This window comes from Telopea speciosissima, chromosome 7 (assembly GCF_018873765.1).
Source record: "Telopea speciosissima isolate NSW1024214 ecotype Mountain lineage chromosome 7, Tspe_v1, whole genome shotgun sequence".
NCBI classification, from domain to species: domain Eukaryota; kingdom Viridiplantae; phylum Streptophyta; class Magnoliopsida; order Proteales; family Proteaceae; genus Telopea; species Telopea speciosissima.
In genome coordinates, this window is record NC_057922.1 from 19,764,875 (window position 1) to 19,783,156 (window position 18,282).

Here is an 18,282-nt window from a genome sequence, read left to right on the forward strand (position 1 = left end):
CGCTCAATACTAACTGGCGCACATTCATGATATTAAGAATATCACCGAAGTGTATGATATTAAAGAAGGGAATTCCTATTGGCAACCCTTTTATTCACCAAAAAAAACAGGTGTTCAATAATTTATAACCTCAACTTTTTGCCCTTAAAGTCTTAACACTAAAAGTTTTCCAATGAAATGTAAATATTATCATTTTTCGTGTGTACTTGAAAATGTGTATGACAATGACAACTTTGATACTGACATAATGATATTTCTGTTTCATATTAATTTTAAAACATTTTTATATATTTTTAACTTAAAGAACTTTGACGAATAAAACAAGGGCCAATTAAAAGAATGCGTCAAGTTTTGTTTCAAATACACCTAAATGAAGGTGTCATTTTCCCATTAAAGAATATCACCAAAGCGGACTTCGTCATTCATTATTCTGATTCTTTTGCTACTCATTCTATTTTGTATATTCCTTTGCCTTTATATGCCTGGTATGCAAGGTTCAGACATTTTGCTTTGGATTTCTCATCCACTTGGGAAATTCTTCTCAACAAAGTCTGTTTATAAATCTCTTCTTGATTTGGAAAATTTGGTGACTTCTTCCCCTTCGATGCCTTCTACTATTTGGAAGAAGAGATTGAGTTTGAGGAGACTTTGACTGACTCATCTCTTTTATGAGTGCTTCTTTTTCTCAAGCAATATGGTTTGTTTCCCATTTTTTTCTCTCTCAAAACTAAGGGTGAGACTCACCCTTAATTTCTAAGGAAAATTGCAAAAATCTTCCTGTAGTTTAAAAAAATTACACTAATCCCCCTCAAAATTACATTCATCTCCCCATTGAAAGAGGGTAAGCATAATTTTGAAGGGAATTGGTGTAATTTTTCAAACTACAAGGATGGTAAACATAATTTTCCCTAATTTTTGGTTTCAATTATTTAGTGGTGATATTTAAAAGCTAGCTCTAATGTGCACACCATGTTGCATCTATGGAAGGGACGGAATGAGTTCTTTTTCAAATATTGCTGCACTCCCACTTTCCAGAGCTTTGAAGTCCAAGATGGTCTGTATATATAGTCTATATGTTAATGGGCTAAGGTATTTCCTTTCTATCCACAGATTAGAATGCCAACTAACTAGTCTATGTAGCAGTTATGGCTATTTGTTTACATAGTTGGAAAATCAGATTTTCTGATTTGATTCGTCTTTTAGAAAAATCTAGTGACTCGATCTTGTCAAACTCGGTTAGGGTAAGTCACATTTTTTTAATTTTTTGATACAATAAATATGTCTAAATTAGTAAAAAACAAAAAAAAAATATATGGAAAAAACCAGATAAAGTAAGGAATTGCATATCAATGCAATTTGAGTTTATGCATACCATTAAGGGAAGGGAGTCGAAGAGTTGAAGGTTTCTTATGATTTTAGAATATGGATGTACTATTTTATTCAACTCAGTTTCTAAGTGAACCGATTTTATGGTTTTTAAAAAAATGACTAAACTCGTTGAGTTTTTCATGAATTGGGAAAAAATACCAAGTCTTATCTGACTTGGACAATTTATGACCTAGTCTTGTTATTTTTTATTCTAACTTAATCTACACGATTCTTGATCAATTGATCAAGTTTTCCAAAATTTTGACTTAATTCGGGCGATTCATCCTAGTTAAAACATGTTTTTCCAACTATTTGTTACCCAAAAAAAATAAAAAATAAATGTAACAGTGATGGCTATGTACAATGAGCTTTTCCTAAAACCATTATATTCTTCTTGGAAAACAGTTAAAAAGATCCCTGAAGTATTTCTTTGGTAGAGAAAAATTTAGCAAAGAGAAACAAAACATTTTTTTTTTGAGTGGAAGAGAAACAAAACATTACATCACTTATACAGCGTCCATCAATCAAAGAGGAAATAAGTGAGACCCAAAAACCTAAACCTAGAATCAAAGCAAAGTGAACTACTACTGCCTGAGCTAGATCAATAACAATCCAAAAAATATAAAAAAATAAAAGCTGAGCAAATGTAAGTGAACTGTGATAAAGAAAGTATGTTATCAATTATTTTGAAAATCCTCCCAACTTGTAAGCCCTTTTGGCCACCCTTAGTTTCTTTATAATTCAAGGGAATTTGAATGGATAGCAACATTGTGCACAAATTCCAAACCCAAAAGCTCCTAAATGCATCCCTTGCATTTATGTGCATTTTATTAGTGTTACATATTATAAAAAAGAGTTTTCTTCCTGGTGTCACTATGCCTAGTGAAGTATAACGCTTCACTATTTTTCATTTGGTAGTACACTAATTAGTCCATGTGATAGAAGATTTCACATATATCTTAATGACCATATCTTAATCCAAAGTAAGCAAGGAAAGTTGCTCAAACTCTGATTTACAGTTTTAGTAAAATTACCAAAATGTTGTCAAATAGTGATAATTATAAAATACAAAATGGCATTTTTTCTAATTAATGTTATTTTAATAGGGGGGATAGGGGATGGGGATAGGCCCCAAGGTGTTTGAACTCATGACCTCTTATTTGAGGAGTTGGTCTTTTGCCAACTAAACTAACCCCTCGGGGTATTATATAATCTATTATGTTTATTAGCAACCAAGGTCCTCTTTGGTATCACTTTTCATTTTCATTTTCTGAGACAAAAATTTTTACAATTTGGTACAATTTATGGACCTTATTTCTATTTACAAAACATCAAAATAATTGAAAACACCCCCAAAATTTGTTTTTCTTTCATTTTTTCGCTCTTTAATGAGCACATGCTCTTAAGCCCTCAAAATCGAGGGTAAAAATGTCATTTGGTTTTATTATTAGAAAGATATGTTGTTGCCCTATGATTTCTTATTCTTTCCACAAGGAGCCTCACCGACCTACTGTGCAATAACAAAAGCTGCAAAACGGAGAAGTCGATTGAGAACCGCAAGACAACCTTCTCCGGAATCTCTCCATTTTGGTATTTCCCCGTTTCCTTCTCAGGTCCCAGTTCTTAATTTTGTGATTTGTTCTTCGATTCGGGCATTAAATGCAGCCTTCATTAAAACTCATCTCGAATCCAAGTCGAGCAGATAAGTTTCCACCTCCATTAACGAGGTTTCTCAAAAACAATATGGGGAGTCGAAGCAAGGGAAGATCACGTTTGAGCCCTATCTTCATCAGAAAGAAGAATGCTGCTGTAGCGATGGAAACCCAGGAGCCCTCTTCCCCCAAGGTCACCTGTATTGGACAAGTTCTCGTACGAAGATCCAAGCAAGCTGGGGCCGCCAAAGGCCGGTTACGATGTATAAGGGAATCTCTCTCGCCAGCTTGCCCTATTGATAAGCATCAAGGTGGCACCACCAGTGTTGATAAGAATCAAGGTGGCTTGTGTAAATTATCTTAACCCACTAATGTCAAGAAATCTTCAACAACCGATGGTGACAAGGCTGGTGATATGAATACACCTAATCATTCCATTAATAGAGAATCAAATATTGTATTAAATAAGAATGTATCCCAAGAGATATTCAGTGAGTGAAATCATTTGTTACCTTCATGGACGTAGGCTATCAAACCAAGCCACGTAATTCTTTTTTGTCTTCTTCTATCACTTCATTCTCCATTAAGAGAGATTCTCTTATACAATGGATTCATAAGGTTCTTTTCTACAACTATTCCGTTAGAAAACTCAAACCCAAGGCTTCTTGTTCGATATGGCGGAGATGATTTTCACAGCTATAGTACCAGACCTTTCTCTGTAGAGTTGATTTGGGGAAGAAGATGGGTGAAGAGAGAATCTCTTTACCCACCAATTAAAAAATATTATGAAAATTATTTACATATAATTAGTTACCAAATGATTTCTCATTCTATATTCTTTTATGTCTAGTATCTACCAACCAGTTTTTCATTTTTATCAAAAATGATTTTTATTAATGACTTTTTGTAAATAAACCATAATGAAAATGAAAAGTGATACCAAAAAGACCCCAAATAATTATTATTTATAATTTATTCTCATAAATATAATTATAAATTATGTCAAGGAGAGCCTCAGTATTTTAGAATTTAAATGAAATCTATTTCAGCTAAAAGAGAGATGATTTATCAGAATTTTATAGATTTAAATATTTCAGTATCCATTTATATGGGATTTTCCCCCTTTGCTTCTCCCAATTCCTCTAATAAAATACAGCTTCAAGAGAGAGAGAGACAGAGAAGTCTTGCCTTAAACTTTTACCACAAACACTTCTCCTTTGCCCCGGTTCAACCCCATAAAAGAACAAGAAATGATCGAAGATGTCATTTCATTTTTAAGAGAATTTAATGGGTTTGCATAATTTGTGTGACTCTCAAAATTCCCTAATAAAGAGCATACTTGTTCTGTTTTGAGTTAAAAACCGTACCGAATCGAACCAAACCAATAATTTGCTTCTACTTCTATGTCAATGTGGACTTAATTGATCATGTGGGATACATTAATAGGATAAAATCCCTATACCTGAAAGTTGAAACCATAGCTTGTTCACAACCAAATTTAGCTTTATTTTGAGATTGGGAGGCATGTGTTCTATTCTTCGCCACATGCCTTGCCTCTAGACCCGCCACCCCTCTCCAACAAATGCAATAAAGAGACCTAAAAAAATTGAGGAGATATGCTTTGTAGAACTTAACACGATGCAAGAAAGAAAGGAAATGCAAACAACAATCACACAATACGCATAAGGATTTACGTGATTCGGTAAGATTGTCTATGTCCACTATGAGATAAGATTTGTTTAAGTATCGATGGAGAATAGGGTTACAGTCGCTCGTTCCTCACACCTTTCTCAAATTGTTCGATACAGAGAAAGAACTTTCGCTACATAGTAATAGCGAAATCCTATACAGAAAATTTATCGAAATACCCATATAGTCCTTAAAAATTTTCCTCGGGAACTGCTGCCCCCGAACCCCCTCCGTATCTCATGATAGTCCGAAGCGGATCCAACGCGTGAACCACACAGGAGCAGTCCAGTTATCAGAAGTCAAGACACCAATCCTCAACATGCTTTTCCACATGGAAAAAATCCTCTGTAATGCACTAATCTGGCAGGCCTGAGAGCTCAACACATGGAAGATACGACATCCAATGGTGCTGAAAACGAGAAGAAAAAAAAGAGAATTTTTGTCTTGCATCAAACTTGCACCGTTATTATTATTACTATATATATATATTTTTTGAGAATCAAACTTGCACCGTTGGATGAAACTTCTCCCAACTCCATTCCCATGCATATAGGTGGCATTTTTCACCCCAAGTGCTTTGATCCCACTACTATCAATATCTCAATCATCCTTTCACCATTTTGTTATTTTGCGCTTTTCAACAAAACAAATGGGTTTGCATCTCAGCATGTTTTGTTGGCTCTCTCATTCTGATCATTTTATTTGAAAGGGAAACAAAATTTTGGTAGTCGATAGCGACACAATGGTTTCTTGCGTTGCATCGCTGTTTATTTTTATTAACTGTGGTGGAGGGTGATTGGGTTTTAATTCTGACAACTTAACATTCTCTCTTTCTGTTCAGCACATATGGGGCTCCCTTTATTTTAATTTTAGTTGTGTCTACAGTTTTTTGTCTAGGGTAGTAGTTATGACCCATCCCTTAATTTGGATGATCCAGTCAATGGCATGTAAGATCAGGTCAATTTTCATTCCTTGGTTTTAGATACCATATATCCATACCTTGTTTGGCGTTAAGCGCGCATGAATGAATAACTTTCTTTCTATCCAAAAAATAAAAAATAAAAAAGATAGAAATTAATATTTTTTTTGTTTTTTCATCAATCCAAAGCTGATTTTGAATTTGCAAATAGATTTGAAACATCATTTTTAATGTGTGGCTAAATAATGTTAGATTAAGATTGGTAAAAGATTAGAAGATAACATGGACAACATACTCACAAAGATATGAAGGGAGATTTAGAATTAATAACTAAACATTTTAAATGTGAAAATTGTCGACACATAACTTGTGAGTCATAGATTAGCTACAAAATACATAAGTTTCAATTTAGTTCGGTGGTTAGTGACAATGATTTATATAATTTGGAAGGTCAATTCATTATGTTGTAAAACGCAGTGTAGATGTAACATTTTATTGTCATTGATCCGTCTAAAACGTGATTCATATGTTAGGTACTTAGCTAATACCCCAATAAGTAGTTAGTTAAATTCAGTTTCAAAATCAATCAATTTGGTTTGTGACCATTTATTCATTAAGTTTGGAAGCTCAATTCAATAAGGGTGACCGGTATGGATATTAAGTTGAAAAGTTTCAATACATTTGTAACTTAAAATGGACATTATTCCCACCTATGATAAAGACCAATACTAACCGTTTTCTTAGTATGATTTCTATTTCAATTTCACGGAGTCATATAATAAAATTATGCTATTTGATATGATTATTTTTTACCTTACCTTTAATAAAATTGAAATCAATTTCATCTTAAATAATGAAATAGTTGAGCACCTGTTTTAATATTTCAATTTCAAGTGTATTTTGTGTGCCACTTTAATGAACATGTGTTAATAACAAGGATAGATGTATCATTGACATGTTTGAAAAGAAACGAAAGCAAACTCTATTTTGCTACTACCACTATCCCCTTCTTAGCCCTGCTCCCACCCCCACCTCTGCCATCACCACCGCCACCCTCTCCCAAGGAAATATAGAGAATCTATTCTTAGGAATTAAACTACAAAATAGATTTTTTATACTTAAAATATTTCAAATTAATGCAACCAAAAAAATTTTAATTTTATGATCAAAAAAAATATATATTTGTTGACTATTTCATGAAATCAATCCGAAATTGAAAACGAAATCATACAAAATCAGACCTAAGTCGTCCTTAATTATTCAAGACTTTAGTTATTTTATTTTTATTAAGGGGGTGGGGATTGTTTCATGGAAGCCGTTTTTGAAAGGAGGAGGTAGTTTTTGCTTATATTTTGAAAGTGAAAAAAATATTATGTTTAAACTCAAAATTGAAGCACAAGGGTTTCATAAACCTTGTCTCTCAGTTAAGCAGCTTGAAGATCAAAACGTTATTGGATAGAATGCATACATCCAATGTAATAACATGGAGATCATATGAGCATGCAATACTATACGGAGATGTATGTAAAATCATGGTAGAAGAAGACTGACTCTATGAATGATCTCCTATCTTTTATGGTTGTTGGTTTTGTGTTGTCGTGTACTTAATGGATGAATGTCAACAATACATAGAGTGAAGATAAAGAACAACTCTAAAAAGAAACAAAGATCTCATTTCCCATTAACGGATGTTAGAATCATATCTACACATAAGCAATATTTTCATACCAATTAAAGTGCATCAAATAAAAACAAATATCCCAATATGTGATCACTTTCTACTATTAGACTTGGGTGACTCACTCCACCAATATAAACATTCACCAATTCAATTTATAAAACAAAGGGCGTTGTTCTCTGTGCCGCGGAGCAACTTGCGCCCAGGCACATGGGGGTGGGCGCAATGACCACCCTACCCCCCTCACAAGCTGCACTGCGACACAAAAAACATTCTCCCATAAAACAAATATGAACACTATATATAATAACCCACCGAACAAAAAACCAAAAACTATTGACATATTATATTTCAGGCTTTGGAGCTTTAAGAACACAAAAAGTCCTGAGCATGCAATACTTTGTATGAAGGGAACCATAGGTGACCTTTCTTACCTAATTGCATAGGCATATCACTATCTCAATTCTCAAGTCCCGGATTTTCAGCCGTGTTTTCTAGCCTCTGCTGCTTGTAGCTTTTTAACTAAAATAAAGCAACGAGGAATGGCTCACCATTTGGTGTGGGTCTCTCTCTCATGGAATGTCATCCATGCATCCTAAAATGAATATCGAAATCTTGGGTAAAACATCCAAACTTTGTGGGATCGGATGTAATTTGGGATATGATGGAAAATAGTAGATTTAGATTTTTCTCTACTTATGGCAATGCCTAAAGTGGAGTTTTTAATCTCTTTTATATAACATTTTGTCATTTTTTGATTTTCTTGTAGATATGTCTAGACATTAGTCCTATAATATTTTCATTTTCTATTTTTTTATTTTATATTATTTACTAATTTTTAGTTTTAAAATAAAAATGAAAGTGGACTTTGAATTTTATAGTTTTCAAAAATTTCACTCCTATGTTAGTGGTAGATTGGTAGCACATCAAAGAAGATTCTAAGCGTTTCAATGACTTTTTTTTTTTTTTTGGTGGGGGGGGGAAGAGAATGCTACCTGGTTGATAGTTAACCCTGCACCCAGACACAGGGTTTGTTGCGTCAAGAACTGAGAGGGAACGTGTCGTACCTGCAAGGAAGAGAATAGCAATAGAGGACCGGGCTAGGCCGGTTTGGTCACTCTGATGCCCAAGTCAGACTCTCTAGCAACATATGATAGTGATTGAATTAATTAATTGTAGAAGGAGGTTACCCAGCTATTTGTAGGTGACTAAAAGAGTTCTGCAGGCGTCGGCGTGACTTAATAGGAAAAGGAATCTCCTTGGCGTGATTTTAGGTGATTTGGGAGTCTCCTTAGGGTAGGGGATGAGCCCCCCAGCCCGTCGCGCCTCATTAGGCTAGATTGGTGCATTAATCTAGGGATTTCGCGTCGTTTTCGGGGCGTGACATTGTCGCCCTATCCGAGCTCGATCCGGAGAGAGGTCGGTCTTTCACGGGGTCATCGTCTTCCCCGAGGTGGTCGTCCTCGTATCAGGGACAAGTCGCTACCTCCCCCAGATCGGTTAACTCTCGCCTCGTCCCCAATGGTCGTTCCTCTCAAGATCGGGTTGTTACCCCGGGGACACCTTGTCCTCGTTCCTACAGGATTCCACATGTCAATACCCTATTGGGTGTCGGTCTTATGATGTATCAGGGCCACACGAATTGACCACTATGCCCTCAGGGATTTCCACATTTTCATGAAGAACGACGGTCATTTCGTGCGGCCCTATGTCTAGTCAGAGGGATCACGCACCGTATGCGACCCGGTAGGTGTTCTTTCTACCTTTTTTTTTTTTAAAAAAAAAAAACTCTAAAATGAATTTGATTATCAATCAAATATTCATGTAATTTAAGTGCTAATTTGATTGTGATAAGGCACTTATTCTCTTTCGTACTAATTGGATCAAGGCTACTAGGTAGTAGGTCCTTCGTCATTCAAAGATTACTCTTAACGTTTTGCAATTCACCCCAACCCCTCACTCTCTCTCTCTTTTAGGCTATGTTTGGGTATCAAGAAAAAAATATTCAACCCTAAAGGTGGAATAGGGTTTAAATTTTCAGGTCCTGGATCAGGGTTGAGGCCTTGGATGAGTCCAGCCCAAACACATGGGAGTGAGCAAAATGATCACCCTATTCCCTTGAATGAAAGGAATACCCATCTCATGTGTTTGGGCACTGACTACATTACCGCACAGAGAAGATCAGCCCTTATTTCTTTACGACCATTTTTCAACGTTACACTTTACGACCCCGACCATCACCAGTCCTACAGGGCCCATTAAATAAAAGATTCCAATCAAACCGTTTAGATCAGTGATTATTAGCCTAACGCCAGAGAGCGCCTGTGTCAGTGTAGGATGTATCTGTCATTCCGTTAAGTCGAAAATTGTTGGGACAAGCATCGTATACTCCGCACGTTCAGAGAGTAAATACTATACGTGTCAATTTAGACCGTTAGATATGCTAAAAAGGACACGTGGAGGACAACTTCCTCATCTTGAGAAGGCCTTTTGCCTGTAAGTAGCACACGTGAAGTGAAGGAAACAAATATTTCCCATACTCATACACGTGCTCTGGAGCGTCCTAAGGAGTTAAATAATTTCACAGATCTAACGGCCAAGAGTATGCTCATTCTCCTGCACATGGGTCCCGCTTTTGACAAGTGCTCCACGTGTGGCAATTAGGCAGGTAACTAAAATAGACGTTTCCTTACCCAAATGAAAAAAAAAGACGTTTCGTGCGTAGAACAGGTAAAGTCCACTGCTGGAAATTAATTTGAAGTCAGACCATTATGTTTCCTTAAATGACTAAGCTACCCTCGTGACAATAATGTCTCACTTCTTATGGTCCAGCGGCTCCAGCCAAAGGTAAAGTCACAAGTCGTAACTTCATTTATTTTTTACCACTTTTGCTATGCGCCACCAAGAGAATGCTGGTTGAGCAATTATAATGGTCTTTCACCACGCGCATGTATACAAAAATTGGAAAAGGGATCGGCACCTGATGTGATTTGGATTTCAAATAGGACCGAAGGAGCCTGGAATCCCACCCACGCAAATATTGTGAGAGAGCGCTGTAAATAAGAAAAGGGCAAGGTGAGGTGAGGTGAGGTGAGGTGAGGTGGGGTGGGGAGGGGAGGGGAGGGGGCGTAGGATGGAATCCCCATGCCTAAGGTTCAGCACACAGTTTTGACTCTAGAGGTAGAGTCAGGGTAGGGTGTAAGTTTGACCAGGCAAGGCCAAGCCTGCCCAAACCTTTTCTAAGCATGACACAGCCTGAGGCCGATTCCTAGGCCTTGACTAGGGTCAGGTTTATGTTTAGACCTTGGGTTGAACCTGGTCTAGATTAGCCAGACTCTATTTCCATATGTTTTTATGTATGGAAAAATCTTGTTGTAATCAAGGTTGATGCAAAAAGTTGTATAGTTACTTTTTTTAACATTTTATAACAATACCTATTTTTTTTAATGAAGATATATCTTGTCATTTCATAATGATAAGTTGAATTTCAAATTATTTTGAAACTTTTTTTTTATTTCAATTTAAATAATTTTTTTGAATAACACAAGTGATAATTAAAAAAATGTTACAATTTCTTCACGTCATTATACATGTATTGGAAAAGATCCTCTCTTCCAATAGAGTAGGATAAATTAGCACCTCTCTCCCTCTCTCTCATCCTCACCCTCCTCACATGAAATGGTCTCACTATCCTCCTATGTATGATATTAGTTTTTCAAATTTCACTAACACATTTCCCTATGCCGCTTGCTCAGAGAATCCTCTCCCAATTAAAACATAATGTAAATGATGTGGGGAATGGTTAATTTAAGTTATGGGCATCACAATTTCTAATTCCTTTCTTAAGTTTTCAATGTGTGGAAAAAACAAAATTTTTTTTCCTAATGGAAGAGAAACGACCAAATAATGCGCTCATTTATAGTCCCACAATGGAAATTTAAAAAGAGAGGAAGGGAATGGGAGTCTACAAATGAGAGGGAATGATGGTGGAGATTATTGAAGTTGAGGGTAGCTTAGTTGGTAAAGGCAAACACTTAAAAATTAATTGGTTATGAGTTCAACTCTCCTTAGGTTTACTTGTAAAAAAAATTTTTTGTTATTATTGCTAACTAAATGGCCTAATGACTTTTATCAAAAAAGGGAGAGAAATGGTATAATATCAAAATATAGCCAAGCCCAACTCGTTAGAGCTGAGCCTAGGTTCAAATTTCTCAACCCGACCTTTTGACTGGGGGGGTTAGGATTGGATTGAGCCCTAGGGACCTCAGAGTGGGTCTAATTTTTAATAAATTCGGTCCAACATAGGCTTGTTGCACCCTGAGACCCCGTCCCCAAAAAAGAGTTTTCTGGTATGCAGATAGTTAGATGTCTAGGAATAGTCTAAATTGACTATTTATCATATGGGAGAGGCATAGACACTCCACCCGAGTGCAGTAAACTAGCGGGCGACACCAATGGGGATGTGGGATGAGGTATCATGCAGGAGGGGGCAAGGCCACAAAGGGGGTCATTTCAATAGGAGAAGAAAAAAGATAGACATAGCGGGTGGGATCAAGATCGTCTCCGGGGAGCCCAATGCCCAGGTCGCACCCAGGGGGCATCCAGCGGTTGAGCTATGTCGCACACATCTCGACGTGCCTAGGGATGTGTGCAGCACAACCCAACGACTAGCAGCACCCTGGGCATGCTGGGCTCCCTAGAGACGAGCTAAATTCTAGTGGGTGCTAGTTTATAGTGGCGATGGTGTGCCCAACAATTTCCCTTATCATATTCCAACATTAAATTCAATTATTTACATTTTTTAGTGATGATGCACCATCATATATGCATGTACATGTACCTTTCTAATACTCTCAAATAGTTTTAGAGCAAGAGATCGGTGCCCGGTCACATAACTCCTACACCAACATAGGGTCAATAAGTGTATGTATATGGGCATTAACATGGATGAGATTTTTTATTTCATAGTGGGCAAAGCGATAATTTTATGCACTCTTGTGGAAGAGTCACGTGAAGTTTCTTCATGATTTTTTAAGATTCTGACGTTTTTTAGGATATTCGTGTTTATCACTGTTTATCTCGATTTGTCTATAATTCAGATAAGTAATCTATCTCCCTTGTTACATGTATTATCATATATAATTTAGATCTTGTCATATGTGGTGTTTGGATGAAATTTTCCAATATTATTATTATAAAAACTGTATTTTCGCTCAACTAACATATGAGCAGTGACCTTGGATTCTACTCGTTTGTAATACTTGGGGCCATCTACCATCGGCCGTCTGGTAGATGATGTGGTCTGCAAAGACCAGTGAAACCCGAATTCATAAATAACCACGTGTTTAATATTACGTACTAATCAGGCTCTGCATATTTTTTTTAACACGTGTGTATCTTAAAGGCGGGAAACCACGTGCTGCCTCACGTTTTACGAAGACACGCTAGTATTGAAAACTATAAGTCTTCGCTTAAAATTTGTTAAAATTTATAAATTACAAATTATCCTTCTATCTTGTAGAATTTACAGAAGGCACCTCCGTGCGGACCACCGTCCATCCAATCCTACGCGTAGTTTGACTTGACTTTATTGAGTCACCTCAGCTGTAAGGTAATTTAAAGGTTTGACTTGTGTCAAAGATAACACAAACTAATGAAACTACGCGGCAGTCCACGTCAGTTCACCGGACGGTTGGAGATCAGTGGGGACTGGACTCACACATGTATACCCTGATCTGAATCGTTAGATCCAAATACTACCAAAAGTGGGCCCAATAATACAAGATGGAATGCGTCAATAGGACCTTAACGGTTCTACTGAAGAACGGAACACGCGTAATCTCCCTATATCGTATCATGACACGTGTCAGGGTAGGATTATCAGGGCCGCTTCACCTAACCTAACCCAACCCCAAAAGATTCCCTCTCCGCCAATTGAAAAAAAGGATTCATTTTTAATGATGACGTGGATTATCACACAGGCCTTCTCCGTAGCATTTGGAAAGGAACTATTCCATGCTTAGTGGGAGGTTCCCGCGTGTTGCTTGGCGCCAAATAGATGGCTGTTGAAATGAAGAATTTTTGTTGAGCCGCAAAAATATGGTCTCCCGTGGTCCATCGATGCCAAATGACGAAAATGCCAGATTTGAGCATCTAATGTCCCTAGCAGCAACCAGCCAACCACACAAAAGTCTCAAATGACAAAAACGGAAAAACACACAAGTGCATCTAATTCCTCCTGGGTAGAATGCGGGTCGGGTCCATTACAATTGTGGAGCCCACTTTGTTATCCGGGTAGATGAATCTCAGCCGTCCTAGCACGATTAATACTTTTAGGTCCATGAAAAGGACAGATGAAGAACGTAGGCCCAGTTACTGACGATTCATTTCATGGATTGATATGGGGAACAGTTTCCGACACGGCCGAAATATCGTGGTTAGTGGGATTGGACACGTGAACCGGCCCGCCCAGAGACACGATTTCCAAGAAATTCCACATTTTCTATCGCGAATCCACACTTATCTACAAACGAAACCACCTTTTAAGAAATAAAATAATTAAGTAAATGAAATATTATTAAAAATCTAAATAGGAAATCCAATAGACAATACAAAATAAACAAATAAAAGGGAAATTTCCAGCTAAGATGAAAATGAATCAGTTTTTGGTTTTCAGATCATAGACAGAACCCTTCAAGAACTCGATAAGTGAAAAAAAAGAAAAAGAAGAGACGATCAAAATCAAAGGAAATTCTCTAACAAATAGGCGGTTTTGTTGATTCAAAAAAAAAAAAGAAAGAGTAGTCTTCGATCAGTAGATTAACCTGTACTTCGATTGGGAAACTGGGCATTCAATAGTTTTAATGTGTTTCCTGAATTGGTAGGGAAAATAGAGAGATTTGTCCGTATTTTCTCATCCCCTTATTGGCGCTTTATTCCCTCGAGAGATAAAGAAATAAAAGCATTTCCAGAGAAAATCTCAAATTTTTTGGTGGGCGAAGGATTCTGTGTTTTTGTTCCTCCGACCGATATTCAAGAAGTGCCAAGTTGGGTATTATAGCGATAATCTCTGGTAACCATTTGGATGGTTTGTGTGATTCGCAATATCAAGTTGAGTTCTTTGTGTTTTTGGTAGGTAGCTGTGAGGCTTGGCTTATCTGAATTCGTGTTTCTTGTTGATTGCAAGACGATCAAGATTTTGGCTTCAAACCCAAGTGACCCATTAGCGTTTTCTGCGTAAATTTGATCGGGTTTGGGGAGCTGTTTCTTGTAGCTGGAAATTTTTGATCGGAGGGAGATTTATTTCATTGTGCAGTTTCTTTTGTGTTCTGACAGAAATTCTGTTTGATTACGACAATAAACCGTAACGGAGGTTTTCTCATGGGAGGATCGAGAAGGATCTTCTCCTTTTGATTCTTGAGGTTCTTTCTTTCTCGGCTGGTACATAGAAATCTGATCCGCGGCTCTGATATTTCAACCATGGCTGCGAAATCTGGTGCTCTTGATTACTGGCGTAAGTACTTCGGAAGTACGAATTTGGACATCTTTGAGGTCATCGAGTATGCGATCGTGGTTGCTGCTTCGGATTGTCCCAAAGAGTTTAAGATGAGAAGGGATCGAATTGCTGAGCGGCTCTATACATGTAAATATACTAGGTGTTCTGGGTGTGATCGTGTGGAACTAGCAGTACCAGAGGAGGAATTAGGCGATGATGGAGGTTGCAAAAGTGGTGGTGACTTTGAGGTTTCTGTTGGGAAGGAGAGCAAGGTTAATAGCTGTACAAAAGATAACCCTGAGGCTGACCTGAACAGGGTGAGTAATTACAGCTTTGATGAAGCAGAGGCACTGACGGAAGAGATTGAGGAGGAAACTCAGATTGTTGGTGAGGTCTTGAGGATCAAAGAGATTCTTTTTGACAGTCAATATCAGGTTTGTTTCTTACTACCACCACTACTCCGTCAACCTGTTCTTTTAATTTTGGTTTCTGTTTTTTAGGATATTCGTGTTGGGAATTTCAATTGCTTGTTTGTTGGATAAAAATGACGGTGTTTATAAGCTGTTTTGTTGTGTTGATGTGATTACAATTTAGCTTCTCCCCAGAAGGTGGAAATTCACTTAAAACTGGTGTTTAATCTATGCATGTCTTCTGGTTTTGATTGTCAGCGATGTAGGATTAGTTTGAAGATAATTTCCATCTTTAGAGGTTATGCATTCAGAATGTTTGAAGATTAACTTTGCTTTAATTTTCACGGGTTTTTCAGTTCTGATTGGGAGTGTTAGTTTGAAGTGTTGTGCCCTCTTTAAGAATGTTGTGTTTAGACTATCCAGTTATGGTTTGGCTGCTTTTTTTATTGTGGATGATCAGATTATTTGCTCCTTTTGCGGGTTTTTTCATTTCTGATTATTGGTGCTTTGATTGCTGCTGTTTACAGTCTGATGGGATATTGTTCGAATCATTAAGGAGGCTTCAATTGATGGCGCTTACTGTGGATACATTGAAGGTTTGGATCGAATCCGATGTGTTTTAGTTTTCTTTCTATCTGTATCAGAAAATTTGGATCTACTCTATGCCGTTGCATTTTAATAACTTTCTGGAATTCTGTTTTCCTCAGGCAACTGAAATTGGAAAGGCTGTAAATGGTCTCCGGAAGCACCATTCCAAGCAGATTCGTCACCTTGCAAGAACTCTTATTGAGTACGAAATAAATGTCCCTGGCTATAGTGTTTTTTATTCCATTTCTTCTTTTCTTGTACAATGTAGGGCTATCAGGTTATGTTAACTGTGTACTTCAAAAATGGGAACAGTACTGGGTCAGATAGTAAATTTTTCCAAATTTCGTAACAAATACTTATAAATGAATGCTCTTGCCAATTCTGGTTGGATTTGAGACTTTGTTTGGTAATGTATACCTAGATTCTTCCGAATGTTGACATCAGGGAATTAACACCCCCCCTCCCACCACAATCGTCTAATAATTTGCAGCCTATTTCTGCTTGTTCTTGATATAGAATCCAATGATATTTGATTTATTCTGCATTTGTCAGTCGAGTAATAACTTAGTCTTTCCTTTTCCACAAATGAACAGATCTCTGCCTGCAAACCCATTGCTGCTCATCCTAAGGCCTATATAGTTAGCTGACCAACTTCAAACTTAGTTGGGTTAAAGTATAAAATCCACTCCCGATATCTTGACTCCCTACCTTATTGGATAGTTCTTTGATCTTCTAAACAATGATTCCTTTTATTACCTCTTACCTGATCATTATTTATTTCATTGACCCATTTTGGTCTCCTCAAATAATTAAGGCCTGTGGAGTAATTTAATTTCCTTTTGTAGCAACCATAGATGAAGAGAGCTGTGGTTTTTCTTTTTTCTTTTCTTGACTAGCAAAATTTATCTTCTGTTTCTTGAATTGCAAAATATATCTTACTTATAGCCAATTACGACTGTTGTCTAATGCAGTGGCTGGAAGGTTATGGTTGATGAGTGGGTGAATGCAGCAGCTGTAGTTGCAGTTGCAGGTATTATTTGTTCCTGCTGTTGTTTTACAGTTGGTGAAGATGTGTTTTGCCTTCTTGGCTGAGGCTAAATTATGATACTTGCGAGTATAGGTGCCACAGAAAGTTCCCCAGATTCTGTAAACCCTTCTGTCGTTGATGAAGAAGAAGGGTTGCCTTCACCTCCACTGGATGAAGGAGCATTCTTTGCAACTCAGACTACTTCAATAGAGCTTTCTCAGGTATTGAATTTTCCATCTTATTTGAGTAGAAGAATCTTGCTTCAATTTTTATTGTTTGAAACTGACTGGGATATGTTTTTCTTTTCCTTTTTCTCTGGACCAATGGAAAGTTCTTTGATGGAATGGATGATGATGGAAGTGAGTCAATTTTCTAGGCCTTTTCTGCTTCTCATATATGATTTTACTTGGTCAATTCTTTCTTGTCGAATTCCCCCCATCTTTGAAACTCATAATTTTTTTCGGGGGGATGTGTTTGCAGATCCTCGAAACAATGGGGAATTCGACAAGAATCGGGAGAATGGAAGAAAAGCAACAATGGAGAGCCACAATATTCCCAGGAGGAAACCACCACCTCACAGTGAATCGAATTCGCTCTCCAAGGATAGCAAAGGCCAGCAGCCAGTACGGAAACCCGACACTATCATCAAGCAAACTAAGCCTTCCAGCACTGAGTCTGGGCCAGGGAGACCTCCAAAGCAAAGCTCAGAACCCAAAGCCAGTAACGAGACGAAGTTCCAACAAAGGATGGATCTCACTGGAATCCAGAAAAGGCCAGTGGCCGGTCAACAAGATGTAAGTATCATAAGAGGGAATTTACTATGGTTTTTCATTCAACCATTGTTCTCCTTTGATCACTGTGAGATTTATTTATTTAGTTTTATCTCTAAATGCTGATTATCTTAATTTGATCTATTAGAAATCGAAGTTGACAGATGAAATTTCAGTGCGAGCGAAACTTGAAGCTGCTAAGAGGAAGCTTCAAGAGGGGTACCAACAAGCTGAGAATGGTTTGTTCATCCTCCACTTGGTCTTACATGGCTTCTCTGTTTTAAGAAGGAAGTCTTTAAACTCGGTCGGATGGGTCACTGACATTCTTGTTATTATATACAGCCAAGAAACAGCGGACGATACAGGTCATGGAGTTGCATGATCTCCCCAAGCAGGGGCTTGGTCAGAGACATCCCCATGTTAAACCTGGCAACCATAATAGGCATTGGGCAAATGGACGACGGTAGGCAACCACAATAGAACGACAGTACTGATGTAGTGATGTTACACCAAAATTTGTGGAACTGGATGTAATTACCTTGTTTCTTCTATTTTGGAAATCGATGATGGGAGAAACTCTGAAAACCTTTCGGGCATTTCATCTCTTAACCCAGTTAAGAGTGTAGACAGTGGAAGTTGGAATTTTGCTGGAGAGGACAAGATGATGCTCGGAGAACAATTCGAAA

General features: G+C 37.5%; 1 protein-coding gene across 1 annotated transcript; it reads left to right on the top strand.

The window, feature by feature from the left end:
- Positions 1–14,038: 14,038 nt before the first annotated feature.
- On the top strand, positions 14,039–18,063 carry LOC122669881 (probable mediator of RNA polymerase II transcription subunit 26b). Its single transcript, XM_043866762.1, has 9 exons — positions 14,039–15,235; positions 15,739–15,807; positions 15,919–16,001; positions 16,771–16,829; positions 16,920–17,047; positions 17,158–17,185; positions 17,307–17,620; positions 17,745–17,835; positions 17,939–18,063. Exons 1-9 carry the CDS (start codon positions 14,786–14,788, stop codon positions 18,061–18,063), a joined length of 1,347 nt encoding a protein of 448 aa, XP_043722697.1. The 5' UTR covers positions 14,039–14,785.
- The last annotated feature ends 219 nt before the right edge of the window (positions 18,064–18,282 follow it).